This window comes from Canis lupus, chromosome 20 (genome assembly GCF_011100685.1).
Source record: "Canis lupus familiaris isolate Mischka breed German Shepherd chromosome 20, alternate assembly UU_Cfam_GSD_1.0, whole genome shotgun sequence".
Lineage (NCBI taxonomy): Eukaryota > Metazoa > Chordata > Mammalia > Carnivora > Canidae > Canis > Canis lupus.
In genome coordinates this window covers 49,514,166-49,541,743 of record NC_049241.1, presented here as the reverse complement: position 1 = coordinate 49,541,743, position 27,578 = coordinate 49,514,166, and the positions used below count along the sequence as shown (strand labels likewise).

Sequence of the window (27,578 nt, the reverse complement as noted above, 5' to 3'; positions counted from 1 at the left end):
TGAGATTGGGTTTCCAGTGCCCTGGAAGCTCTGGAATCACAGAAGAAGGGGGAGACAGGTAGGGGGAGGGAAGTGCCACACTGGGGAGGGCCAGGATAAGCTCCTGAACTGCATCAGCTTTTCAGAAGACAGCACCCCCAGAACAGAGCATGCCCCCACCTGCTTCTCGAACCTCAGACCTGGAGAGAGCCTGGGGAGGGGCAAGCAAACTGTGAACCCTGGGGGCTGTCCTCTTCCAGTCCCCAGAAGTCAGTGGTCCTTGCAAACCTAGAGGTGGGTTCCTCTCTGGCCCAGTGCTTAGTGCTGAACATGCTGTATACAGTGGGACTGCAGCTGTGAATGCATCATCTCCTTCTACCCCTATGGGACGGCAGGAAATTGCTGGTGGTATGTCCACATGTGTGCGTGTTTGTGCTTGGCCGTGTGTATGCATGTGTGGGTGTGGCTGAGCTGGGTCTTTCCACCCCTCTTGGCCACCTAAGAACTCACTCTGTCAGCGATGTGCGTGGAGGCAGCTGGCCAGCAAGTTACATGCGGCCCCCTTCACAGAGAGAGTTTGTTTCGGGTGGGAGCCGAGGCAGCGGGTTCCCTGCAGCAAGGAGGAATTCCTCCTTCACCTAGCAGGAGCCATAAATATCTGCCCGGCTGTGACTGGAAATGTATATACATATACATAACATGCTGTCAATTGGGGTTTGTGTGCAACACTGGGCTCTTCCTGGCAGCTGGAGCTTCCCCTCCAGAGCTCCAATGAAGAGACAGAGCCTTTCTGGATGGACACACATACACACAGAAACAGGCAAGGTCGGGAGAGGAAAGAGAGCAAGAGAAAGGGAAAGTGAAGAAGGAAGGACAGAGAGAGAGGAGTGTGGAGCCAGGAGAGAAAAATGAGACCAGAAATGGGATTCCAAAGGGGAAGGTGAAGGGCTCAATAAAGCAAGTAGGGGGGGCTTCAAGGGCTGACAAGGTGGAAGCTGGTGCAGGGTTGAGAAAGGCAGTCGGGGGTGGAGGGCTTTGTGACTGTTCCAGGGGATCTGGAGGGACCTAAGGAAGAAGGGCCCACACTGCCAACTGTTGGCTGAGCTTGGCCCAGGTCTGGGTACTGCAGAAGGCCACAAACCATTGATGCAGGGGGAAGACTGACGACACATGTGCAGATGAATGGGGAGTAGCCCTAGACCCAGAAGCCGTGCTGAGACAGGGTCCAGATCCATCACCTGCCCTCTGTAGTGCTCCCTTCCGGAAGCCTCGATAGTGGTCAGGGCCTTACTGTCAAGTGGCCTCTGCCTTGGAGATGTGGATCACATGAGTAGCCCAGGTCCCACACAGAGGGCAGCCGGCAAAGCATGCTCCTGGGGGTGACCGGAGCCCGCCTAACTCCTGGCAGCATGGAGAATGAACTATGGGCTCTGAGATTCTCTGTATCCCCAAACCTGGCCCAGGCTCAGGGACCCTGAAGCCTGTCTGCTCAGGGCATCAATCCCAGTCATCAGACACAGTGGCTGGGCTATTTTTAGGAGGCTACATTTGATGGGCTTCCTGCAAAGAACCCTAAAACCAGGGGAGATGCTCTCTGGTCCTCAGGGCCAGGATAGAGAGAAAGGTTGAATTATGTCAGAGCAAAGGGAGGTAGTGGTGCCTTCTGCTGCTCTGTCTCATCCCAGTCTCTAGGGTGTGGAGGCAGCAGTAGTTGCTAGAGATACCCGCACGGGTGTTAGGGTTGCTTTGCTGACCTTAGGGTAGCCCTGAACTGAGGGTGTGCACTTAGGATCCCCACCGCTCTGGCAACCAGACTGAAGAGAGCTGAGGCTGGGGAGGCTTCTAGGGGATGTGGCCCTGGCAGGCTGGGGAATCAGAGTGACAGCCTCGGGGGCATGGGGTGGGGGGGGGGGAGGTGTGGAGGGGGGAGGATAAAAGATGGAGCTGGGCACCTGTCTGCCTTGTGCTCGCCAACACTGTCCCTGCCTCTCCACTGGCCCATAGGCCACCAGCTGGCCCATTATCCCTGGCGAGAAAGCAGACACTGGAGGGGGGCTCCCATGTGGCAGCAGCTCACTCATGCAAACCCGCCCGGCAGGGACTGCCAGGGGAGAGCCACCCTGTTCTGGGTCGGAGGCGAGGGGAGAAAGGGGGGCAGTGGAGAGAGGAGCCCCCGCTGTGCAGCAGTCAGGTCTCCTCCTGTGCTGTTGGCAGGGGGCAGTACGTGGGGCCTGTGAACAGGAGATAAAGAGTTCAGGCAGAGGGTTTTTTCTCACTAACCGTGGATTTGTATGTTTGTTCAGCTGGTGGCTCTGATAAGCCCCATTCTGCCAGATAAAAGCTGAGCAGCCATGAGGCGGGGCGTGGGGAGGGGTGTCATAAAGGGACCTTCCCCCTGTCTGTCCTGAGGCCTGGGGTTATCCCCTCCCCCAGGGAGCCCAGCAGGGAAAGGAGTCAAGATGCTGGGGTGTTATGCTCCCTGTTGTGCCAGCCTGTGGTGCAGCTTCTGATCCCAGAGGGCTGTCTATAGAGTAGGCCCTGACCTCAGGGCATGGCTCCCCGAAGTGCCCAAGAAAGCTGGCCGGCTGGCCCCCACCTCTGGAGGGGAGGGAGAGCAGGGAGGCGTGGTCCCCTCACCGTCCCTAGAAGCCTGTCCACCAGGGCCCAGTGGCCTGATCGCCCAGCAGCTGCTGTATGGGTTCCTGCCAGCCCCCTGTCCCCTGTCTGTCCAAGGCGCACCCCTAAGCCCACTGGGTGGATAAGGGCCCGCCCCCATCATGGCCCTTACTGTCCCTTCCGGCAGCGACCCGAGTTGAGCCCTTGGGCCTGGGTCTGGCCTGTGGGGGCTTCAGCTGCCCGTGCGCAGACCACGGTGTCCCCAAGGCCCCCCGCCTTAGCCCTCCCTTCGCCTTCTGCTGGGTGTTGGCCGCGAGGGCAAGGGGGTGCCGCTAGGGCAGGACGGTGGGCCCTGGCTGAGCTGCCCTGCTGCCCGGCTGGCTCCTGAGCCTCGGAGCCTGGGTCCAGATTTCCAGCGTTTCTGCCTTTTGTCCTGAGCTGGGCTGAGCCTGCCGGGGCCGGCGGGGGCGGCATTGTGGGGACGCTGGCTGGGCCGCCAGCCTAAGATGGCTGCCAAGGGCTAAGATGGCTGCCAGCAGCGCCTGGAGGCGCGTGGCAGCGGGCCTCGCCCGCGCTGGATCCCCGCTCCCGCTTGCTCCTTTACATCAAGCTAATAGTAATAACAGCAATAACGTTTCGGGACAGTGTCCTGGTTTAGAAGGATTTCCTGTCTATCGCGCTCTCCTGGAGCCCCATTTGTCTCTGCCGTAGTCGCTGGCCCACCTCCATCTCTTTGTCGGGTTCTCTCGCGCCTTTCTGTCCTTGGGCTGGATATGCGCATGCGCGCAGCTTTCTGTCTCCACCTGGCCGTTTCCAGGGGGCCCTGGGACCACACCCCTGGGTGGACTCTTGTGGCTCCCCCAGCTGCACTGACCCAGACCTGCAGGCCTGGTGGGGACTGCGTTGGTCCCAGGATGGGTGGGGTCAGTTGCAGGAGCCCCGGGGCAGCAGAGCCTGGAGCATGTGCCACCCTCACTGGGCTCCACATGCTGGGCCTGCGGCTCTGCCCTTTCTACATTTTGAATGGAGGAGAGGGCAGCCGGCAGAGAGGAAGCAGGCTCAGCGCACCTGCGATCTGCAGAGGTCCTAGAGCAGGCCACCCACCACCTCTGCCCCTCACCGGCTCCTTCCTGGAGCCTGGGGTTGAATCAGACCCAGATAGCCAGGAATAGGCCAGGGCAAGACGATACAAAGTTCCTATCCACAAGACACCGGCACAGAGGTTGCCCTCCTGGGAGCATGGGAGGAGGTCCTATAGGTCTCTCCAGAGCAGAGAGTGCCACCAGTGAAGGGGTGGCCTGGGGTAGGATTCAGTATCCCTAAACACACCACAGGGGTGAGCAGAAAGGGAGGTGTGGCAGGCTGCACCTCATACTTCGGGAGTGAGGGGCTGTCATTAGCACTTGCCTTGTAAACCTCTGTTTTCTTGATTTGTGACAAGATTTATTATTTTGGGGGCAAGGTAAAGAATGAGGGAAGTGGGGACTGAAACTGTCCTGTAGGCAGCTTGTCCTTTCCCGCTGGTCACATTGAGGCAGGTTCCCAAGAACTTGGCCTGAGCCAAGCCTGGGCCTTTGCTCCCAGGGATGCTGTTCTTACCGGCCCCCCTTGTGCATTACCCTTCCATCCCTCCTGAGGGGCTCAAGTGGCCACAGGGCACCTTGCTGCAATCCCTTGGGCCCACATCTCATGGGCCCTATGTTCTTTAGGAACTTCCTTGCTGGTCACTCCTCAGTGTGAACAACTTGGCTGTGAAGCCAGTGAGGGGTGGACTCTCCAGCCAGTAGGCTTGACCTTGGGATGGTGGGTGAGACGCAGGAGGCAGGGTCAAAGAGTTGGGCAAAGCCTTGGCCAATACCAGGGCCTGGTTTTCTGATGCCACCCCCATGTTGTCCCCTTGTGAGCAGCTGATTCTTTATCAAATGCCTAGCCTTCCCCCTGCCCCACAACCTGCGCTGGCCCCCCTCTGCCACCCTCTCGCCAGCTGTCGTGCCTGGGCAGGCATTCTGGAGGTCCCCATTGTGCCCCTGGCACACAAAGCTTTGAGGACCAGGGGGGCGGGGGTGGGGGGGCTTTCCCAAGCTCAGCAAAATATTCACACACACACTCCACCCTGCCCCGGCCCTCTGTGAGCTCCCACTGCACAATGGGCCCTTGTCTCGGGGCTCCCTCTGAGCAGCTGTGGCACTGGGGCATGAGACAGCCCAGACAGGCTGGCACAGAGCGGGCGACAGCGTTAGGGCAAACCTCCCCCCTCTGTGTTGCCAGGCACTGCCTATAAGCATAAAGGTGAGGTGGGGGTGTTTCGGGCTGACAGGAATGGCTGTAATTAATGAAGTGAGAGAAGGAAAGGCTGCTCCTCTGGTAGCTTGAGCAGAGTGGAGGATGGAGGACACTTGGGTTCATCCCAGCTGTGCAAAGAGGTGGTCACTGGCTTCTCTCCTGTGCATCCTCCTTGCCCTGATTCTCAACCACTGCTGCTCACCCCAGGGTGACTTTGCTCCCGGGCCACAGTGGGCAGTGTCTGGAGACAGTGTTGGTTGTCACACTGGGGTGCTACTGGAATCTAGCATATGGAGGCAAGGGCTGCCACCAAACACCCGGCAGGGCCCAGGATATCCCACCACAGAGAATGATCTAGCTCCAGTGTCCATAGTACTTCCTTTCTCTCTTTGGGTCCTCCTAGGCTGCTCACCTCAGAGGAGAGGGTGCTGTAAAGGTGTTAACAGGGCTTGAGGGGCAACTGCTTGGCTGGTGTGAGTGGGGAACACTTTCATCTTGACCCATTCTCCCCTTTGTGTCTCCTGCAGAATCCGGACAATCAGATAGTTCAAACCAGCAAGGAGATGCGGACATCAAACCACTGCCCAACGGTCAGTGCCCCCCAACTCCCACTGGCCCCTGCCTTGCCTTATGGCCTGCCCTGCTCCCCATCGCTCTCCTCTGCCCTCCTACTCCCTGGCCAGCCTGGCCTCCCCTCTCCCTCTGTTTCTTCCTCTTTGCTCAGCCATTCCTCAACTGAACTTAAGCTGATGTCCCAAGGAGTGGGGGCTTACCTGAAGCATACTCACTCTTTTGTATAGACATGAGGGCCCCTGAGGGCCAGCCTGTGTCTGGAACGAGAGGTTTGGGAGGGGGTGAGTCAAAGCAGGAGTGGGGAGAGCTTTGGGGAAACAGGCAGGCAGCCCCTCCTAACCTTGCCTGACTCACTCACTTGTCCTTTCCACTCCTCAGGGCACTTAAGTTTCCAGGACTGTTTTGTGACTTCCGGGGTCTGGAATGTGACGGAGCTGGTGAGAGTATCACAGAGTAAGTGAGTTCTTTCTTCTAGCCAGGGTTGAGCTCAGCAGATTGGGGGTATAAGGAGGTGGCACTCAGACCCCATGTGGCCGGCCCCCTGCTGGTGGGGTCTTGGCAAAGGGGCAGGCAAGGTTTCCTGGGACACTCTGTCCATTGGTACTGGGCTTAGTGGAGCAGAGGTGCCCAGAGAGCCCAATCTCTAATCTCTACTGCTTTGGAGGAAAAAAAATCACAACCAAGGGCTGTTTTCCAAAGACCCGCCCCTCCCCCCAGCTAGGAAGAGGCTTCTGGGGTTAAGGTGTTCATGACAACAAAACAGGCTCCACTGGGCCTTCCACACCTCAAACCTTATCACCTTCTCCCTTTTCCCAGCTCCTGTTGCGACAGCATCAGGGCCCAACTTCTCACTGGCAGACCTGGAGAGTCCCAGCTACTACAACATAAACCAGGTGACCCTGGGGCGGCGGTCCATCACCTCCCCTCCTTCCACCAGGTGAGCCCAGCAGTCTGCCCGCCCCCCCCAATCCCTACCCAGGCCATCTCAAGTGCTGTAGACAGCTATACCTCCAAGGCCTGGGTGCCTTCAAAGGTCACCGCTTGTTGAAGGTGTTGGCTCCAGAGCAGCCAGGGCCCACCATGCTACCAGACATCGCTGAGCTTTTGGTACTGGGGACGTAAACCTGAACAAGGCACAGCTCTGCCTGGAAGGCACTCCCAGTGGAGATCTGAGAAGGCCTTTCTCTTGGGGAAGAGACATTTGAGCCCAGGTGTAAGGTGGGGAGGAAGGGGCTGCTGGTACAGGCATGGGGTGGATGCTCCAAGTACAGAAGCCTCCATCCCAGCCGAGGAAAGACATCCTGGTGGGACCCCCAAAGAGGGCTTTGGAGGCCAGCGGAAGGTGTTTAGAATTAAAACCCATGGAAGGGTTTTAAGTAGGAGATGCTAGGGATATGTGTTCCAGAAAGTGCCCCTGGCAGCAGCATGTGTGGGCAGGACTGACAGCCAGGTAGAGGCCCTCCCAGCAGGCTAGAGTAGAGGAGGACCTCAGTTGGGTGGGGCAGCAGCCTGAGAGGGAGGGATAGAGTTGAGAGGTGTTTGGGAGGTGGACACATTCAGGCCTTGTCAGAGCCATTTGTTCAGGGCAGGAAGGAATCCTGTGCTTTTTTTTTTTTTTTTTTTTTAAAGGAACTTGAATATTTGGTTCATTTTGAGGTTTTTGGCATTCATTTTGATTTGTTAAAATATTGCACTCTAATACTCTAATAGCTTCACATCAATACTATTTTAATATAAAATAACATAGTACCTTGATGTCTGAGTTTTGTAGCTCCCTTGGGGTTTTTGTCCCAGGCAAATGCCTTTCGACTTGCCCTGGCCCTAGAGCCTGATGGGAAGTAGAAGGTGGGGCCAGGGAAGCAGTTGAAGAGGCTTTTCCTTCTCTTTGACATGGGCAGTCGATGAGGGTATCACAGACTGAGAAGGGGCTCAAGAAGGAGGAGCAGGAGGGCTGGGCCCCGAGGGACCCCGGGACCAGTCTAGTCTCAGGGGTAGGCACGTAGTGAGTGCCTGGAAGTGCTGCTGTCATCAGGACCCTGCTCCCCACATGATGGGTCATCAGTGTAGGCTCCCTCAGTTCGAGTACCTATACCTCAGTCTTCCCTTGGCCTACCTGATCCCTCTCCTCTTCCCCAGCACCACCAAGCGCCCCAAGTCCATCGATGACAGCGAGATGGAGAGCCCTGTCGATGATGTCTTCTATCCTGGTACAGGCCGCTCCCCAGCAGCTGGCAGCAGCCAGTCCAGTGGGTGGCCCAACGATGTGGATGCAGGTATGGGTGCTGTAGAACCAACCCAGAGCAGGGCAGCCAGAGCCTCTTCATCCCCCTCAGCTTACCTAACAAGCTTCTTCTGGTTCCCCTGCTATGGGTAGACTACCTGTCTTCTTGCCTCCTGATCTTCCAGAGGAGGGCAGACCAGGCTGAAGGAGAGAGCAGAGACAAGGAGCTGGGCTGTCCCTACGTGGGCAGCAGAGCCCATGGGTGTGGTGGAAGGAAAGCCAAGGCCCTTGGCACCAAGCTTGCTTGGTCTCCTTCTCTTGCTGTTTCTCTGGAGACGTTGCCCCAGCAATGTGGTCCTCATGGTTTAAAGCAGTTCCTCAATCCTGGGCACCATGGACATTGGGGCCATATCATTCTCTGTGGTGGGGTCATCCTATGCGCTGTAGGGCATTGAGTAGCAGCCGTGGCCTCCACCCACCAACTAGTAGCAAGCCCCCTCTCCTCTCCAGAGTATAATGACCCAAACATCTCTGGACATTGCTGAATATCCCCTGGCATAGGGAAGAGGAGAACAGAATCGTCCTGAGTTAGAAACCACTGATCTGAAGGGCCCAGGATCACAGAGAGGAGCAGAGCCTAGTAAAGAATGACCAGAATCATTTTCAAATCAAGCAGGAAAGCTAAGGAAGGGCGAGGGTCTAAGGGAAGCCTGCTCAGTCCTCTCAATACTCTCCAACCACCCCTTTCTTGGTGAACCCGCCCTCCTTCATTTCCAGTCTTGGCTGGAGACATGAGCAGACCCAGAGAACACAGATGGAAAGGAGGGAGAGTACGTGTGTGTGTACTCGTGTGTGTGTGTGTGTGTGTGTGCACATGCACATATACCTGTACGAGGAGGCTGGCTGCAGAATACTTCTGCCTGGCATACTGCTGGTACAATCTGTGTGTATTCTTGAGGTGTGAGTTTCTTGGACCCAGGGTACAGACCTGTGGGGGGTGAGGGGTTGTACGCGGGGCATGTCTGCTCTGGTCAGGCCTGGGGACAGGGGCTTCGCCCCTGAAGCAAGAAGAGGAAGGCCTGACCCAATGTTGCTTTCCCTGGTGTTTTCCAGATGCACTTCTACAGAGATGGGCCAGGTGGATGGTCCTGGACAGGGGCTGGGGGAAAAGCAAGGCAGAAGGGTGGGGAAGTACTCCTGCTTTCCTGCTGCCCAGACATAGGCTGCACAGGCTCCCCTCTCTCAGCTCCCTGGGAGGAGGGGCGGTAGAGAGGAGGAGGGCTCATCTCCAGACCTGGGGCTGAGGGAGTGGGTTCCAGACCAGGAGTGAAGCTCACCTCTGTGGGACAGCTATCCTGAAAGTCTTTGGGTGCCTTTCCCAGTGTTTCCTTGTGGCAAGCAGGGACCGGGGTCAACACAGCCCAGATACTTCCCTGGGAGAGAGAGAAGAGGTTGAAAAGGTCCTGAAGCCTCCCCAACCAGGGCTTCAGTCAAGTGACTGCCCCTGAAGGACTCAAGTGCCTTGAGAGCCACATCCCTAGCTGTCTCCTGCGGCTCTGCCCAGACCTGGTGCCCAAGGACCTGTCCCTTCCTTGGCTCCCACTCTTTTTTCTCTACTGTCTGCTTTGGTGCCTGCCATTTCTGCTACTTCCAGCTGTCCTGCCATGCACGGCCCCCAATACCCTCGTGCAGCACCCCTAGCTCCCTTGCTTTTCCCTCTTTTCCTCTGTATCCCCCCCCCACGGCGTTGTTTCCCTGTGCTGCGACAAATCGCCAATTAAGCAGCCCAGCTGCAGGACAGGCAACAGCTGGGGAGGCGCTGTGCGGCCATGGGGACAGCTGTGCACAGCTGGTGGGGGTGCTCCCCACCCCCTCACCGTGCCAGCTATCAGGTGGCACACAGCTGCTGCCAGATAACACCTCTGCTGGCAGCTGAGAGTTCGCCCTTCCCCCACCTCTTCCCTCTGCGGTTAAGACTGTAGCCCCCCTACCCCCCACTCAAACGGATTCTATGCCTCAAAGATGGCAGCTCTGCTGATCTGCTCCACTCCATCTTACCCCTCCCAGCCTGGGCACAGCCTCCAGGCTCAGCGCAGGACAGGAGACAAGCTCCCCTGGAGGACCTCGCCCAAGGGTCTTGCTGTGTCATAGCATCATTTAGATATCATGCCCATGGGGCACAAAGATGGCCTTAGTTGGCAGAGCTCCAGTGGGGTATTCTCTGTGCATCCTGTCTCCCACTGAATGCCACCCCATTTCTGGCACCAGGAGCAGGGCAAAGCTCCCAAATGACCCATCCTACAGCTGCCCAACCTCTGGATCCCCTGACAGGGGAGTCCTTTCCTGTCCAGCTCTGTCCCGAGTACCCATCCAGGTCCTCCAGCCCCTTCTCTACTTTCTTGTCTGGTGTTGGATTACCCCTTCAGTCCCTCCCGAGGACCAGTGGATTCTCTCTACCAGAGCTTCCCCTAGTCCAGGGCCCCACAGAGCAGACCCCAGCCCATCCCTCCTCCGGGTCCTCCCTCATTCTGAAGCTGGCTCCCCAGTTCTCCTACACACCTTCCCCACCCTCCTGCCCCTGCGTCCCACCGTTTCATCCTGTGCCATGTGAGTTCCTATGAGGTCCTAATCTGCTCATCAGGGAGCAAGATGGGCCCCCTTTCTTGCTCATCTCCTACCCAGCACACCCAAGGGTTTCATGTTCCTCTCTGATCAGAGCACCCGTAGCTGGCCAGTCAGCATACCAGGCCGGAGAAACAGAGTCGGAATGGGGCAAAGGAGACAGGAAAGGGGTGTGTGGGGGGGCAGGGGTAGCCGTGAGGGGGCCGAGGAGAGAAGGAGCTAGCTGCTGGCTTCCCACCTTCCCTTGCTCTTGCCCCAGCCCAGCTAAACCTGCCCTGTGTTGCTGGTTCCTCCCCCCAGGCCCGGCTTCTCTAAAGAAGTCAGGAAAGCTGGACTTCTGCAGTGCCCTCTCCTCTCAGGGCAGCTCCCCGCGCATGGCTTTCACTCACCACCCGCTGCCTGTGCTTGCTGGAGTCAGACCAGGTGAGAAATGGGGAGCCTGGGGGGGGCAGTGGGGTGGGCGGTGGAGCACATAGGGGCAGCTGGCCAGGTGCAGGAGCTAGGGCCACAGCCCCTGAGTCACAGCCCCAAGCTCTCTGAATAGTCCCCGGTCTAGTCTGGTCTGGTGGAGGGCGGGCACGGGACTGGGCTCTCCCTCCAAGGCAGCACCTCCTCACCTTGTTCCCGAGCAACCTCCCACTTGCTCCTCACTCCCCATGTGCACGTGTGTGCATTGGTGCATGTGTGTGTGCATGTGTGTGCACGTGTGTGTGCTGTGCAGCACAGGCCTGTCCTGAGACCCTCTCCAACCTGCCTTTAGCTGCAGAGGCCTCAGACCCATTCCTACCCGCTCTGCTTTCCTCCTGCCAGTTGTGGGCGGGAAAGCACAGCTTATTCTGTCCTCCTTTCACCTCTTCTCTTCTAGTTCCTGGCTGAGCCCAGGGTCTGGTTTCCCAGCACCAACTCAGGTTGGTGTGGGGCACAGATCCACAAGAGGACTCAGGGGAGCCCAGGCTCCCTTCTTAGGCCTTCCCTGCCCTTTTCCGAAAGTGAAGGAGTAGGCCCAGTGGCTGGTAGCTCCTGGGTTGTTCTCCAGGGAAAGGAGCAAGCCCTTTGCCTTGGGAGGCTCTCTTGCTTGATGGGTGCTTGGTGGGGGCAGGGGGTGGGGTGGGGGCGGTGTCAGAACATCTCAGCATTCTTGAGGGGATGGAATCAGGCAGGAAATTGTGGGAGCTGAGTCCTTAGCCTCCCCGCTCCCTTGTTTGCTTTTTCCCTCTCTTGGTACCCTTCTGGCAGAAAGGGGCCTGGGCTTTTTTCTGGACACTGCCCTGTATCTGCCTGCCTGCCGTCTTGTGGGCCCTTCTGTAGGACACGGAGAAGAGTGAGGTTTACCCTCCCGGCTTCCTCCTCGGGGCCTCCTGGCTGAGAGCCCAGAGGCAGCCTGTGCTGGGGCAGGGTGTGGTGGCCACAAGGTGGGGGCGGGGACCCGAGGCCCTCTGTGTAGGCAGCGGGAGGGCGGCAGGCCCAGCTCGGCTCAGCTTTTATGAACTCCAGAGAGAAGCCAAGTTTCCTCAGCCCCCTAATGAAACTGAGAGCAAGAGCGAGCTGATTGGAAACAGACCGGAGGGGGAGGACTCAGCCCAGAGAAGAGCTGGGGCCTGTGCTGGGGTGGGAGCTGTATGTGGGGAGGATGCGTGTGCAAGGACCGTGGGGCCAAGCACGCAGGGATGTGGCCTGGGCAGCAGCAGCCAGAGGCACAGTCATGTGCACGCAGGAGTTGGGTGTATGCATTTTGAGGGCTCGGCCTGCAGGGGCAAGGGGTCCTGTCCCTAACCAGAGCCTAGGAGTTGTTGGCCTCCTCTGTCCCTCCCCTAGACTCCCCCTAGGCCCTAGACCAGGGCAAAGCCAGTGAGGCACTTGCCACAATGCAGTGTCACGAGTCACCAAAACTTTAGTCATCAAGATAAATAATATTTAAAGTAATATTTTTAAACAATTAAAACGATTCCAAAAAATAGTGATGAACAGATACCGATTTATTTATTTATTTATTTATTTATTTTTTTTTTTTAAAGATTTTTATTTATTCATGAGAGACACAGAGAGAGAGAGGCAGAGACAGAGGTGAAGGGAGAAGCAGGCTCCATGCAGGGAGCCCTAGGACTCCATCCTAGGACCCCGGGATCATGACTTGAGTCAAAGGCAGGCACTTAACTGCTGACCCACCCCTGTGTCCCGATACCAACATTTTAAACAAAGATGGGACTGGCCTTGCATTTGCACAACCAGGCACCCTTGACCTGTTCTTGTCACCCTAGCTCTAGCCCTGGTTCTAGTCGGACTTTTTTTTTTTTTAAGATTTTATTTATTTATTTATTTATTTATTTATTTATTTATTTATTTATTTATTTATGTGTGTGAGAGAGAGAGAGAGAGAGAGAGAGAGGCAGAGACGCAGGCAGAGGGGGAAGCAGGCTCCATGCAGAGAGCTTGATGTGGGACTCGATCCTGGGTTTCTAGGACCAGGCCCTGGGGTGAAGGCGGTACTAAACTGCTGAGCCACCCGGGCTGCCCTCTAATCAGACTTCATTACAAAGACAAGCAGCTGGGTGACAAGCCCTAGTTTGCCAATTTGACTTTTTGTTTTTTTAAAAAAAACAGGATTTATTTATTTATTTTATAGTCGGAGAGGGGCAGAGGGAGAGGGAGAGAGAATCTCCAGCAGACTCACCACTGAGTGCAGAGCCTGGCACAGGGCTCCATGTCACCACCCTGAGATCATGATCCTGAGATCAGGACCTGAGCCGAAATGAAGAATCAGATGCTTAACCGACTGAGCCACCCAGGCACCCTGCCAGTTTGACGTTTTAAAAATATTGCATTAAGATGTTATTTACCTCAATTGCTGAATTACCTGGCACTGCCTTAACTTTCTCACCAAAGGCCAGTACCTCACTCTCCTTACCCTGGTCCTGGCCCTGCTCCTACCTGGTTCTCCCTTTTCCTCTGGTTCCTCAGTGCTCTGTCTGACCAGCAATCAGTCCCCACCCCACCCCCGCTACCCCATTTTCTGTCACACCCCTGCCACCTCCTAAGCCCTGATGCCCTTTTCTTCCTGCCGGCGTGCATGCAGGAAGCCCTCGGGCCACAGCATCAGCGCTGCACTTTCCCTCCACATCCATCATCCAGCAGTCGAGCCCGTACTTCACGCACCCGACCATCCGCTATCACCACCACCACGGGCAGGACTCGCTGAAGGAGTTTGTGCAGTTCGTGTGCTCGGACGGCTCGGGCCAGGCCACCGGACAGGTGAGTCCAGAGGCCCCAGGAGCCCTACCACAGCTCATCTCTGCATCTGTCCGTCTGTCTCGGGGCTCACAGGGAGAGGGTCCAAGAGCCAGCCCTCCTAGGGCTGGAAAAGCAGAGAGCTAGTAGTGCCAAATACCTCGATCTTCTGGATCTGGGGGTAGGGGTCCGTGTGTAATGCCAGGGCCTGTCTGTCACCATCCAGAGTTGGGGGAGGCAGTGGCTGGGCCCACCTTGTTCTGAGGGCTCCTTGCCCTCCTCCCCCCGGTCTCTCTTACCCCAGTAAGAGTGTATTCGTGATCTATCCAACCCAGCCCAGGCTCCTTACCTCTTAACACCCCTCTTAAAACCTCAGGGCTACAAGGATTTGGTAGGTTCTAGACCAAGGTTTCCCAACCTTGGCACTATTGACATTTGGGCTGTTCATTCTCTGTTCTATGGGGCCAACCTGTGCGCTGTGGGGTACGGAGCAGCATCCGCGGCCCCCACCCACTCAATGCCAGCTGCATCACCCCCTCCCAGTCCTGATGATCCAGAATGTTTCCAGATTTTAATGTGCTCTGCGGGCACCATCATTTCCTGGTGAGAAGCTGTGGGTAGAGGAAGGCCCTCCTTTCACAGGAGCTATCATGGAGTCTCCTGTTGGCAGAACCCTTAGCAAGAGGTTCCCAGGTCAGTTATTATTCTGGAGCAAAGCCCTTCTGCTCCTCAGCCTAAGAGAGACACTGGTTGCCCATGGAGCTCTGCCACCCCATGACCCTGCTCCGTCAGCAAGCCCTAGGGCCCAGTCACTGATGAGCAGAAACACAGGCCACTCAGCAAACGGCTTATCCCAGATAATGGTGGGCCAGAGGTGACCCTTCAGTGGGACAGTGGTCCTCTCTTAGTCCCTGGGAGACCACTCCAGATTGGGACATAGTGGTCTCTAGACCTCTGGGAAGGTTCTAGAGTCCCAGCAGCACAGTATGCTTTGAGCAGGCCCAGCCCCTCTCCCTGCAGCTGGTCCAGCCTGGAAACTTGTTGTGAGAGGTTAGATGGGGAGGATGCTCAAAAGGTCGTGGTGGGGAAAGGCGTTCGGAAGCCCATGACAGAGGCAGCCCAAGGAGAGCCGTGGTGGCCCTCGAACACTCAGTCCAGTGCTGCCTCAGGGCGGCCTGTGCAGAGTGGGCATTTGCTAAGTGCTGGTGTATTGATTTGGGGCAGGGCTACGGCTCAGCCTCCTTGATCTTGCTGTCCAGACCGGAAACCAGTCCTCTTCCCTCTCTCCTGTTCTCCCTCTTTCTGCTTTCCTTGTTTCCTTTTCCCGTTTTCCCTGTGAAATTTTCTCTTGCTGGCTCTGTAGCTCCTTAGCACACTCAGAGCCTTGCCCACCTCTCTGGGCAAGCTCTGTCCACTTTTAGGGGCATGGAAGGAGAAGTGGCCATGGCCCCTACAGCTACTACGCCTCCATCAGAGATACCAGCAGAGTCTACAAGAGCTGCCAGCCTGTGTCTCAGCGCCAAGGGTCCTGGGGTCCTGGAATATGGATCAGAGAGTCCAGGAGCTCCACCTTGCCTGCCTTCTTACCCACAGAGGCAGCTGGGGTGTGGAACCAAAATGCCATTGGCCTGAGGGATCAGTTTAGCCCAAAGACCCCTCAAGAGTATGGGTCAGTCTATCCTTAAGCATCCTGATGATGGCTGGGTCCTGAGCCTTTTCCTTGACTTGACCATCCAAGATTAAGGGCTCAACTGGTCCAGAAGGCAGATGCTTGCTCCGAGTAGACCATGGATAAAATACTGCAGACAGGAGGGCAAACAATCACTCTGATTAAACAGAGCCTAGGCTGGCTGGGGAGCAGTCTCTCTGGGTTTCCTCTTATGACCTGTTGCCCAGAGAGGGAGGAATGTCTTTAGGGAGCCTGCTCCCTAGGCCTCGGCAGCAGGCTCTGGAGGAGGAGGGAGGCCAGAGGCCCCAGGCCCTGCAGCTGACCTGGTGACAGGGAGTGGCAGTACCTGCTCTGGTTCCGTGGCTACCTCCAGAGGAATAGTTCTCAGTCTTAGCATGCATGAGCCACCTGAAAGGCTCGCTAACACACAGGTGCCTGGGCCTCACCTGATTCTGATTCAGCAGGCCTGGGGTGGGGCCGAGAATCTGCATTTCTCCCTAAATTCCCAGGTGATGCTGGTCAGGTGACCCACTTTGAGATCCATTGATCTAAAGCCTAAAGGAGTAAATTCCTAACCTCTTTGAGAATGTGAAGTTACAGATCATCTTTGCAGAAAAAAATATGCATACAAAAGTTTTGCAATTTGCAAAAGGGTTCCCAGGCACCACCCCTATGCTCATCCTCGGACCACAGCATGAGGCCCTAACTGAGAAGAACCAAATCAGTAAAGGCCAAGGCCAACGGACACACCATTCAGAGGAGATGCAAAGGGCAGAAGGAGGATGCCTGGTTAGCGGTATTTCTGGCAGAGAGAAGAGACCGCCAAGTGAACATGAAGGAGAAGTCACAGGGCCTGATGGGATAGCATGACTCCGGGAGGCAGGAAGACTGGTTGTAGCTCAGCCTCAAGAACCAACGCTGGAGCGGTCAGGCCTGCGTCTTCATCTAACAGATGAAAGTGAAGAGCTATTCCAGTCTCCAGGTTCCTTCTAGCTTTTAACTCATGAGGTTTTAAGGCACCACAAAATCACAAGACCTTGAGATTTTTAAAACCTCAACTTGTACCCCAACCAGAGCTGAGATATCCTAGCCTGGTTGGAAGTAGCTTCCAGAAACTAAATGTTGTAAATCAGTGGTTTTCAATCTCTGGCCATGTCCGGCTGGGATTGGCTTTATCGAGTGTGATTAATGATTTAGGTCCTCCTGAGGGGAAACGGGATCTGAGGACTAGAAGGAGGCACAGGGCACTGTGTGGGAGCAAGGGCTACCTGGAAGGCCACGTGTCTCAGCCCCTTGGGGGAGGCCCAACCTCAGGATCGCCTGGAGTAAAGGAGTGAGGCTGTGATCGATTGAGACTGTCCTGTTTCCTGCCCTGATGGAAGAACAAGATAGGCAGATAGGTACCAGATAGGCTGTAGACATGGGGGCAGGCAGCTGCCACTTGCATTAGAGCATTCTCCTCCCCACCCCTAGCAGAGCTGGAATCCTCTTTCCTCTGGCCTACGTTTTTGCCTGTTTCTAAAGGGACACCTGGCACAAAGGGTATCCAGCCCAGGACACAAACAGGGATAAGCAGGCCCTGCTTGCTTTTGTCAGGGGACCACTGAGTGGGCAGGAAAGAGCAAGTCAAGGGAACCATTTGGAGGGACAGTGTCACACCTAGGTGCTACTGGTCTTTAGAGGTAAAGGGTGGTGGCCGTTCTGGTGGACCAGCCAGAGTTTGGAAGGGTGTGGCCTGCACGGGTCAGGCATGGGACTCAATGGTTTTATATTTATTTATTTATTTATTTATTTATTTATTTATTTATTTTTAAAGATTTTATTTATTTATTCATGAGAGACACAGAGAGAGGCAGAGACATAGGCAGAGAGAGAAGCAGGCTCCATGCAGGGAGCCTGATGTGAGACTTGATCCTGGGACTCCAGGATCACACCCCAAGCTGAAGGCAGACACTCAACCAGAGCCACCCAGACATCCCAGGGCTCAATGGTTTTAAAGTACAGCGGGATGGACTAGTTAGTTCAGCTCAGTCAGTGGGACTTGAATACTGCATGCCTGGCCATAGCAAGGTGGCAGTCCCTGGGCTTGTTGGGGAGCCTCGAAGGCAGCCTGCTTCAAAGGCTACAGTGGCAGTCTAGGAGCATCCTAGAAAAAAAAAGGCAGAGAGAGATGGATGGTGATTTAGGGTATCTGGCTGGTTACACATTGGTGATGGTGTTTTCTGAGCAGAACTTAAAGGGTGTGGGAAAGGGTGTTGTAGACAGAGGGTTCTGCAGTGAGCACATGTGCAGCCCCAACTGCTTAGGCTGTGTTCTAGAAACCCTGGTTGGTTTGCAGTGGGAAGTACTCGGGAGGAGGTGAATGTAGGGGCATGAGTGGTGGAAGACCCCATCTGGGCTCCACCAGAGGAGTCTTGAATGCCCAACTGGGAAGCTTGTATTTTATGTTACATGCAGTCAGAGCTGTGGAAGGGGAGGGGAGAAACCTGAGCACCTTTGAATTTGGAGAAGAGGGTTGGGCTGAGCCTGCTGGAAAAAATCCACAGGATTCCCAGAGTGAGACAGACATGGTTATGAATTTCAGGCCTCACCAGTTACAGCTGGGGGAGTTTGGATAAATCACTTAGCTGCACAGAGTCTCAGTTTCCTCAGCTGTGAAAGGGGGAGAATAGAGTTTCCCTTGTATCAGGGTTTCCCAGAGGTGCTATTAAACTTTGGATTGTTGAGCCTTCCTCCTGGGGGCCATCTCATGCGTTGCAGGGTATGTAGCAGCATCCCAGCCTCCACCCCTCAAATGCCAGCAGCAGCGCCTGAAGTGGTGCTACCCAAAATGGCTCCAGACATTGCTAATGCCCCCTGCCGGAGCAGAATCCACCCCACCAGCCCCACCACCAGCGAAAACTGCTGCCTTATAGAGTCAGAGGATTGGACACAACGTGAGTCAAGTACCTGGTACACTGAGCTAAGGAATGTGCTGTTAGCATAGGGGAGACCCCTTGGGAGTCTCATTGTCCTAGCCCAGGTGGAACCAGTGAGGATAGAAGTTGGGCTGACTGAAGACATCAGGGGGTGGACTCTGCAGAGTTTGCCTACCAACAGAAGCAGCAGTAGCACAGGAGCCTCCCAAAGCCTTGCACCTGAGTGGCTGGGTGGCAGAGCTCTGCCCCTCGGGAGAGGGGACCATTTAGGACTAAGCTCTGGCCCATCCACCCTGAGCCCAGGCTGTAGGTGGTCATCGAGGGCACTGCCCACAGCAGTGGGAGATATGTGCTCAGAGCCCCAGGGAGGCCTCTCTAGCAGAGCCATGGCTGCCAGAGGCCAGGGACCTCTGCCCCTCCCTGTGGTGCCTACATTCCCTGAATCCCAAAGGCTGATGCACACAAGGCACGCACGGGGCTTGGGGAGGAAACTTGAGTTTGAGGCACGAGAGGGAATAAAGCCGAGGAATGGATCTGGCAGCTGATCCCAGGCTTCCAAGACTTCCAAGGGCACTGTACAGGGAAGTCCTCTCGAAGAGCCTCGTGGGAACTAGCAGCGATGGATTTTCCTCTTGGGCTGTTCTGTAGAGAATTGGCCGGCACCCTACGATCCTCAGGCTGCCGGAGCCAAGGGCGAGACCCCCGGCACCTGGTGTCTCCCCAGGCCATGATGTGGGATAGACGCTGAAGGGTCTGTTGCCCTTGGTTGGGTCAGCTGGCCCTACCCCAGGGGCCCACAGAGGGAGGCATGCGTGTGTTTTCCAGGGACAGTAGGGGGTGAGCTGGTGCATCTTACCTGCTGAGGGAGAAGGTCTTCAAGAGCATGAGAGCTCTAGGTGCAGCTGCTTATATGGCTAGGTGGCATGTTTTGGTACCTAAAACATGTTACCTAAGAAATAACAAACCACTCGTCGGACTCCCCCTTTCGTCCCTCCCACAACTTCAAAAGAGGACCACCAAAAAAAAAAAAAAAAAAGAGAAACACCTGAGAGACCAAATAGAAGCCTCACACCCTCACCCACCCTGTGTCCCGGAGGAGAGGACCCCATCCTGCATCTTCTACCGGGAGCGCCCGCTCTCAGGAGCGAGCTGGCGTGGCCGCGCAGGGGAGCGTGTGTCTGTGTGTGATGTGCCTTCATGCGTCACTCTATTTATGTTGTTCGCAGCCCAACGGTAGCGGCCAGGGCAAAGTCCCGGGGTCATTTTTGCTACCGCCGCCGCCTCCAGTGGCCAGACCTGTGCCCCTTCCTATGCCTGATTCCAAATCCACCAGCACTGCCCCAGACGGCGCCGCCTTGACTCCTCCATCACCTTGTAAGTGGACGATGAAACCGAAACCACAACGCCCAGCATCCCTGGCCCATCCAAACAGTCTCCACAGCAAAAAGAAAAACCCTTACCCCGCCCACCGCCAAAGCCCCCCAACCCAGAGCGCCATGGAGCCTCCCACCCGGACAAGAGCAGAGCTGAGCCCCCTAATCGAGACCTCCTGGGCCTCAATTGCACCAGCCAGCACCCCACGAGCCCCCCTGCCCACCCGCTGCTCCCAGCCGGGGGGCCCCTGGCCCAGGCCCCTCCCGAGGGCGGGAGGGGGAGCACAGTGGGGCACGCAGGCCAGGGGTGCTGGCCAGGGTGGGAGGGGGGTGGGGAGGCGCAGCCATGCCATCTTCATGCCTGATTGCTGTTTTTTTCATTTTTCGTTTTTTTGTTTTTTGATTTTTGTTGTTTCGTTGTGCCCTGCTACACCAAAAAAATTAAATGTGACCACAAGGCGACGCCACCACCATCCCCTTTTGGCCTTGCCCCCTCACCTCCATTCCGGGGCCCTTGGGCCTCTAACTGTACAGAAGGCCGGCCCCTGACCTCCTCTCCTTCAATATCACATTTGGTTTCTCGTTGTTCCTCTTTTTTTTTTTTTTTTTTCTCCTTCCTCCTCCCATCCCTCTCCCTTCCCCAGGTTGAATGTTCCAAGGACAAGGGAGGGCTCTGGGCCTCGGCTTACTTCATCTCTTTCTCTCTGTCTCTCTGTCTCTCTCTCTCTCTCTCTTAACCAATGACAAATTTTGTCAAAGGGAAAAGAAAAATCTGAGTTGAGAGGCCCAAGGTAGACCCGACGTGTGAAGGACAGGAGAGGTGGAGGGTGGGCGGCGTGCCGTCTGCGGGCAGGGGGGTGGGCAGCGCTTTGGGCGCTCTGGGGGCTGGCAGGCTACAGGCCAGGACTTCCTGGCCAGCAGTGGGAGGGGCGGCCCATCTCACTTTTCTCCGTCTCGCGCTCTCTGTTGCCTTCTTTCTCATAGTTTGAGTTCTTTTCCCCTCTCCATCCTCTTCATGCCATCTTCCCATCTGCATCCGCCATAAGACACGAAGTCATGGTCATGGTCATTGGAGGTGGGCAGGGTGGGGGAGGAGGCGCCAGGCTGCAGGGGGCTGTGGGGCACCCTGGACAGAATCTGGCAAGCACGCAGTCCCTGGGGTTTGTCTGGTAGTGGGTGTGTGTGTGGGGATCCCCGGCAGCCTGTGACACTCTTGTCCCTTCTGGGGACATCCTCCCTGTTGGGGGTGCAGGACCCCTTCCCCCCGCATTGGGCTCCAGCCAGAAAACCTGAGAAGAGCTCAGGGGTGTTTGGCTGCCTGTTTGCCCCCTCAGGCTCTAGAACAACTGCTCCCAACTGCACCCAAGCCTTAGGACTCTGCCAGGCCCTCCAGCCTCCTCCTCCTCCTCCTCCTCTTGTGCTTTGGCCCATTTCAGGCCCTGGGAACCGCAGGACCACAGGATCTGGCTCATCTATCAGAGGAGGAGAAGGCCTGCTGGGCCTGAGCCTTGCCACCGTGGGGCCAGAGCTGGCAGCCAGCTCCTCTCTCTGGCCCTGTCCCACCCAACTCCGCCCTCTGTTGAGCCCCTTCAGGTTCCCTGTGCCATCAGCCCCATTCTTGGGACTGCCTGGTGTGCTTAAATGATGCAGCACCCAACTAGCTGCCCTGGTTGGAGAGGTGGCCTGGCTCAGTCGGCCTTCCCAGAGCAGGGTGGGGCCAGTCGTCAGAGCTCCCACCCTCCCACCCTGCCACCCTCCCAGGCTCCCTCTTTCCAGACCCAAGAGAGTCCGGGGGAAAGCAAGGGTGCCTTGCTTCAGTGAGGGCTAACCTCAGTCCTGCTCAGTGCCTGGCTTGGAGACATGACAAGGTCTGTGGGACCTCCGCTAAAGCCTCCAGGGCCCCTGTCTCACCCCGGACCAGGAAAGAGGACACCTGGCTGAGGTGGAATGCTAGGGGTGGGGGACAGTGTGTGCTCCCGGTCAGTGAGAGGATGATGGGACCCCTCTGGCCTGTCCTTCCCACTGCCAGCATGGTCTAAGCCCTGGCAGCATGGTCTAATCCAGTCTCTCCCTCTCTCAGCAGCCCCGAAGGGCAGTGTCTGGGCAGGCCCCAAGGCCTCACGGGGTCTCTCCCTCTCTTCCCTGCTCCCCACAGCATTCGCAACGACAGGCGCCTCCTCTGCCAACCGGTTTGTCAGCATCGGACCCCGGGACGGCAACTTTCTGAACATCCCACAGCAGTCTCAGGTAGGAGGCCCCACCCACGATGAGGATGTGGGCATGGGGGGACAGGCAGGGGCGGGGGCATGGTGAGCATTAGGGAAGAGGCTGGTTCCTTGGGGCCAATCCGGGAGAAGGGGCTAGGGCAGGGCTGGAGAGCCCAGGCTTTTGCAAGCCCAGCTGAGCCTGCCTCCCCAGGCAGCCCCCAGGTCCCCTGGCTAATCAGCTAATTGGATAATTAGCTCTGACAGCCCCGGCCCTGGGGAAGGCGGCCAAAGACCTGAGGCTAGAGGCGCTCTGGGCCAGGCCTGGTGGTAGCCCGAGGCCCCATCAGGAAGAGGACAGCGTCTGCCTGTTGCTCTCCTCCCGCTCCAGCTGGAAGCCCTGGCCCCCAGCCCTCCCTTCTTCCTTGGCTTTGGGTGGGCTGGGCAAGGGGTGGAGGGACAGGGCCGTCCTGGTGGGCTGTGTGCCCAGAGACTCTGGCACCCAGGGTAGGGCAGGGCCTGTTGCCACCCTGGAGGCCCCTCCCTCAAGTCCCCATGAATCCTGTTAGAGGGGAGGCTGGGCTGCCGGAACCTCCAGTCCAGCTCTCGCCTGTCCCTAGTTTGCACAAGGGAAACTCCAGCCCTCCTGCTGGAATCCCCTGGATCTGGCTTTGTACAGGCATCTGTGCACACACACGCATGGGGGCCCCCTCCTCCCTGTGCCTGTTCCCCAGAGGCTGGCAATAGCCCACAGAGCCCCGGGCTGTGGGGTGCAGGGAGGACCCACCTCAGGAGCGGAGCAGAGGCAACTTTTATAGCTCCAGGCTTCTCGGAAAAGAACATGCAAATATCTTTCTCTTTTGCACATTTTACAAAAACACCACCCCTTCAGCCCAAGGCCTGGAGGCTCTAGAAGCCCCAGGAAATCCACCTCAGCCCAGAGCCCCAGGGCCACCTCTTTCAGCTCAGGCTCCTTTACTGCTCTGAGGCCCGAGTCCAGAGAAAGTTGGTGGATGGAAGTTTTGTGTGTGTGGTTTGAGGTTTTGTTTTTTTTCCCTTTTCCTTTCCCTCCCTCAGAAAAAAAAAAAAAAAAAAAAAGCCAAAAAACTTTGTCAAACTTCAAACTTCAGAGCTCCCTAGTGGCAAGGAGGGGAGGGGAGGGGAACTTCAACCCCTCCAGCTTCCCACCCCCTTTCCCCAGAGTCACGTCTGACCCGTCTGGTTTCCAGGAGCAACCAGACATGATGTAACACCCAGATGAACTTGAACTTGGGGGTGTTGAGAAGAAAAACAATGGCTCCGAGCAGGGGCTGGAGCCAGCCCCCTCCGCTGCTCTGTGCCAGGGAGGCCGAGAGAGTCCTGCTGGCAGAGGGCGGGAGGGGGTGCCAGAGGAAGGGACAGCAGGCGGCCTCCCCTCCTGGCTCTGGGCTGGCACCATCGCTCTCGCCCTCCCTCCCTCCCTCCGCCCCAGCCGCCTATAGCTCTGCGTTGCTTGCTCACTCTTGGGGACCACTGCCACGAGTCCTCCCCCGCTTACCCTGTTTCCGCCTCGCCTCCATGTGCTTTCCCTTCTCCACTTTCTCTGCTCACTTTGCTTAAACTTTGGGGCCAAGGCAGAGTTGGAGGCAAGTTCAGGAAACGGTTTTTCTCCCCCTTGTTTTTGCAAGGGGCCTGAGCCCCGAGCCCCAGCAGGCAGGTGTGTCTGGGGGTGATGGTGGGGGAGACTGTAGCCGGACAAGCCCAGTGCAGCCGAGAGCCCTTGGGCCTGGGGGCAGGCAGGCGGCTGCAGCGGGCGCAGGGGGTACAGTGGGGGGCGGTTTCCACAGTAACCAGTGACTTTAGCTGATCTCTGGAGCACCAGATGGAGAGAGAACAATAGAATGAGGGAAGAAAAGAGAATTTTAGCAATTTTGTCATTCCCTGGGCAGCGCTTTTTACTTAGTTTTAATCAATTTTGGACCTGGCTCAGGAAGCAGAAAGGGTGAGCAGAAAAAGCCACTTTGTGCTGGGCAGCAGATGCCCCTCCCTTTCCTGGGACCTGTGGGGGAGACACTAGGGAGCTATCCTGGAACCACCTTTGTCCCTAACTCCAGGCCTTGAACTGAGTCTTCCTCCCCTGGGAGGGGGGCTCCCCAATCTGAGGACTGGTGGTTGTTCCCCTGCCATGCCACTCGGGGGGACATCAAGGGGACCAGCCTGGTGCATTGGCTCAGTCTGACAAAGATAGAGGGGCCAAGCAGGCCTCCAGGTCCTGGTTGTTCCCTGCCTCCTTTCCCTCACAGGGAGGGTGAGGGCTCACATGGCCGTGGTATAAGGGTTCCTGTGTAGACTCCCCTTGGGAAAAGGGGTTCCAGAGAACACCAAGGCCTGAGACTGCAGTAATAGGGGCTCAGCTCACCCAGGCAGCTTTCTCCTCCTCGGGCTAGGACTGGAAGCCCAGGGGCTGGCTGCTGACTCAGCCTTTGCCCCACTCAGGGGGTGCCTTGGGCCTGGGTCCCCCCCCCCCCCCCATGCGGTGCCAAGTATCCCATGAGCCTCCCTTTGGCCTTTAGTCAGTTGATGGGGTTGGACTTTGGGCAGTTCCTCCAGGAGCCCCGCCACAGGAGGGCAGCTCTCCTCTGCATGTTGTCCAGGAGGTTTAGTGTCTCTGCCCACCCAATAAACGCCAGCAGCTCCCCAGCCATGGTGGCAACTCCAAACCCCCATTGTTCTAAATGCCCTCCATCTGCACCATCCAATGGGGCCCGCGCTGGCTACATGCAGCTGTTGAAGTTTAAATTAAATAACTAGAGAAAACCTGAGTCCCTCAGTCACACTAGCTACATTTCAATTGCTTAGAAGCCACGTGCAGCTGGTGGCTACCACATTGGATAGAGCAGAGAATGTTTCCGTTGTTGAAGGTTATAGGTGATCTTCCAGGTCCTTTGTGACACTAAAACTCAATGTCTTCATCTCCCAATAGATGACAGCCTGTGGTCCCAGACCAGAGCCAGAGGGACGGGTCCGGCCTACAGGCATAGTCTGTGTTCCTGAAACAAGTGGTTTTAAACACGGACAACTTTCACATACCATTCTGTCTGGACTTTTGGTGCCTTTTGAAAAGCTGGCTGCCCCAGCTACCCCAGGCCCTCACTCTAATGCGGAGTGAGCAGGCCACATGTAGCAGTTCGGAGAACAGACTCTGAACTGTCCCCTGGGTTTGAGTCCTGGCTGGGCCATGCTGTCAGACTGTGTGGCCTCAGGCAGGCCAGCCATCCTCTCTTCACTTGGCTTCTCTCTGGGGCTGGAACAAGGGTAGAATGGGATACTACTAAGTGCATGCTCTGTAGTTAGCTCTGCGTGGCTTCTGCAGATCGGCCTCTGTGACCCAAAGCCTGGGAGAGACCCTGAAATACATTTTTAGACCCCTTTTTTGCCCCAGAGGGCACTACCAGGCCTACTACTCAGGTACTGTAGACCATAGAGAACACTTCCTTCCCAACCTTACCCCCCCCCCCCCCCCCCCCCCCCCCCCCCCCCGCTTCCCCCGCTGCCCTTTGACCGCAAGGTGGGGCAAGAGTCTGATGGAGGGCTTTGCAGGCAGCCCAGCCTCTGGGTCAGGTGTATTTTGTGATGAGCAGCCACCAAGACTTGTTTGTGGGAAGGTGGCTCCCCCTGCTGGCACCCTGAGGGAAGTGACTCCTGCCCCAGGGAGCCCCCTCGCCAGGTGCCCTGAGGGTAGAGGATCAGGCAATGTGGGCTATGGCCCCCTCCCCCAGGCCACGTACCGCTAGGGACTGAAGCCATGTGGTGTGTCCCCCCCCCACCCCCCCGCCTCCCCAGCTTTTCAGCCTGTGGGACCTTGGCTGGGGAATACAGACGGGAATTTCTGCTTTTAATCCAAAGAGACAGAAAGAAAACTCAGCAAGAAGCTGGGCCACCCCCACCCCACTCCCAAAACCCCTCTGGGGACAAAAGCTCCAGCCTGGCATCCTCCCCACCCTCCAGGACCCATACAAAAACCTAAACAATTGGAAACATGGCCAGATCCCAGGTCTGTGCCTGTGCCAGCTCCAGCCATGGGGGTCCCACCCGCTGGGCACAGTGCCCACGGGAAGGCCAGCTGGACCCTAGCACTGGGGGGCAGGGTCTCTTGGGGGCGGCAAGATTCCCATAAGAGGTACAGACAGAATGGGGATGTACCTCTTGGTGGGGTGTTGGTGTCCTTGGCTGTGCTGGAGGTGGGCCCTCCAGGGGCCTTGGCCACTGGCCTGCACTCAGCAGGCCAGGTGGGATGGAGAAGAGACTTGCCCCTGTTGTTCTCAATACCACCTCTTTTTGTCCCATTTCAGTCCTGGTTCCTCTGATAAGATCGACAAAAGAAATGACAAAATGTAAAGAAGAGGTTCCTCAAACGGGGGGAGAAGAAATTTTGAGACGTGGAAAAATCCCCCAGCCCAGCCCCACCGAAAAGCAAAAATTAAACGTCGTCAGCCACTCAGCCCTTCTCTCCTCCAGCCCGGGGAGCCCTGCAGGCCCCCAGAAGCAGCCCAGTTCTCGGAGAGCCCTCAGAAGAGGTCTCGGTGGAGCTGTGCACCAGCAGCCAAGCAGAAAGAAACATGCAAAACGGACTCTGTTAAGTAGAGGACAGAAAGAAAGAAAGGATGCAGCAGAACTGCCTTTCTCCCCTCCCTACCCCGCCCCGACCTTCCGGGGAAGGAACAAAATCAACCCGACAAAGCAACCAGCACAGTTCTAAAGGGGCCTGTCCTACACCCTCACCCTTCCTAGGGGAACCCCACCCTCGACTCTGGCCGAAGCTTCACTAGGGAGCTCGGAGGACAAGCTTGTACAAATGATGGGGTGCAGATCCAGAGGGTTCTCCCTCCAGACTCCGCCCCCTCCCTGCCTGTCTCCCCCTCCTCCCCTCCCTTGCCCCCCTAGTCCCCACTGCCTTGGCCTCTGGCTTCTTCCCCCCAGCTGCTCTGGACTAGGTGAGGCCCATGGCTTCCAGGTCTCCCTGCCCTACCTTCGGGCTAGAAGCCCCCCTCCACCCTGGGGGTCAGGGAGCATCCCCTGGAGCTAGTTTCTTGCTCCTGGAATGGAGGGTGTTGTCACCCCACCCTGAGTTTCGGGGGTAGTTTCAGGGCCTCAGACCCCTCTGTACAGTCCATAGGAAAAAGTCGGAATGCTACGACAGCCCGTCCCAGCCTGGGACAGGCCCCCTCTTCCCTTTCTCTGCAGGCTGGGAAAATCACTCTCTCGCCATGCCACAAGTGAGGGGAGGTGGGCCCCAGGTCACCCCCACACCCCAGCCCCCCGCATGCAGGTGCCCTCGCTCCGCCCCACCGGTCCCTGCCCCTGCCCCTCACACAGACAGCCCTGCTGTGGCCGGGCCGGAGAGTGGAGCAGAAAGGGGACCCCGGAGCCGAGCGAGGAGGACGAGGCAGCCGCCGCTGCCACTGGCTAAGCTGCCACCTGCGCTAGGTAGGCGTCCTGCTCGCCGACTTTCAGTTCCTTTGGAGGGTGTCGGGTGTTGTCCTTTTTCAAAAGTGTTTTGGAGCTTTCTCTGTCCCCTCCCCCCCCAACCCCACTTTCTCCACCACATGGGCCTCCTGGCCACTTCTCTCTGGATTTCAGCTGTAATGTCTTTACTCTTTATTTAGGGGTGGGGCATTCATTGTTTGGGTCTTTTGCCGTTGCAATTGGGAACTCCTCCTCCATTTGAGCAACTTGGGAACAATTTGGTAACACACCACAGGAAGTAGCTCTCCTCCCTCCCCCTGCAGCCCCTTCCTCCCCCCAAGGGATGGTTGGGGGCCTGTCCAGAGGGTTTTCCGAAGCCCCCTGGGAGGGAGGGAAGCAAGAGCATGCCCAGCCCCCCTCCGGGGTGTGACTTGGCCCCTCTGGCTTGTC

General features: G+C 57.0%; 1 protein-coding gene and 1 long non-coding RNA gene across 14 annotated transcripts in view; one reads left to right on the top strand and one right to left on the bottom strand.

The window, feature by feature from the left end:
* Positions 1-27,296, top strand: part of NFIX (nuclear factor I X) — a 104,556-nt gene extending 77,260 nt beyond the window's left edge. For 6 of the 13 annotated variants that reach the window (XM_038567107.1, XM_038567101.1, XM_038567109.1 and 3 more), the window contains 9 exons: positions 5,406-5,468; positions 5,830-5,904; positions 6,268-6,388; positions 7,588-7,724; positions 10,595-10,717; positions 13,368-13,543; positions 19,333-19,480; positions 21,635-21,726; positions 26,015-27,296. In XM_038567107.1, the coding sequence (XP_038423035.1) occupies positions 5,406-5,468; positions 5,830-5,904; positions 6,268-6,388; positions 7,588-7,724; positions 10,595-10,717; positions 13,368-13,543; positions 19,333-19,480; positions 21,635-21,726; positions 26,015-26,029 (950 nt within the window). In that variant the 3' untranslated portion in view covers positions 26,030-27,296. Of the gene's footprint in view, positions 1-5,405; positions 5,469-5,829; positions 5,905-6,267; positions 6,389-7,587; positions 7,725-10,594; positions 10,718-13,367; positions 13,544-19,332; positions 19,481-21,634; positions 21,727-26,014 lie in introns of those variants that run through there. The other 7 variants (XM_038567111.1, XM_038567100.1, XM_038567104.1 and 4 more) reach the window with 4 other exon arrangements.
* Positions 17,046-21,091, bottom strand: LOC119864734. The gene is made up of 3 exons (XR_005375074.1): positions 20,423-21,091; positions 18,963-19,055; positions 17,046-17,334 (listed from the first exon to the last, which is right to left on the bottom strand). It is a non-coding gene; the product is annotated as an uncharacterized LOC119864734 (long non-coding RNA).
* Positions 27,297-27,578: the final 282 nt, after the last annotated feature.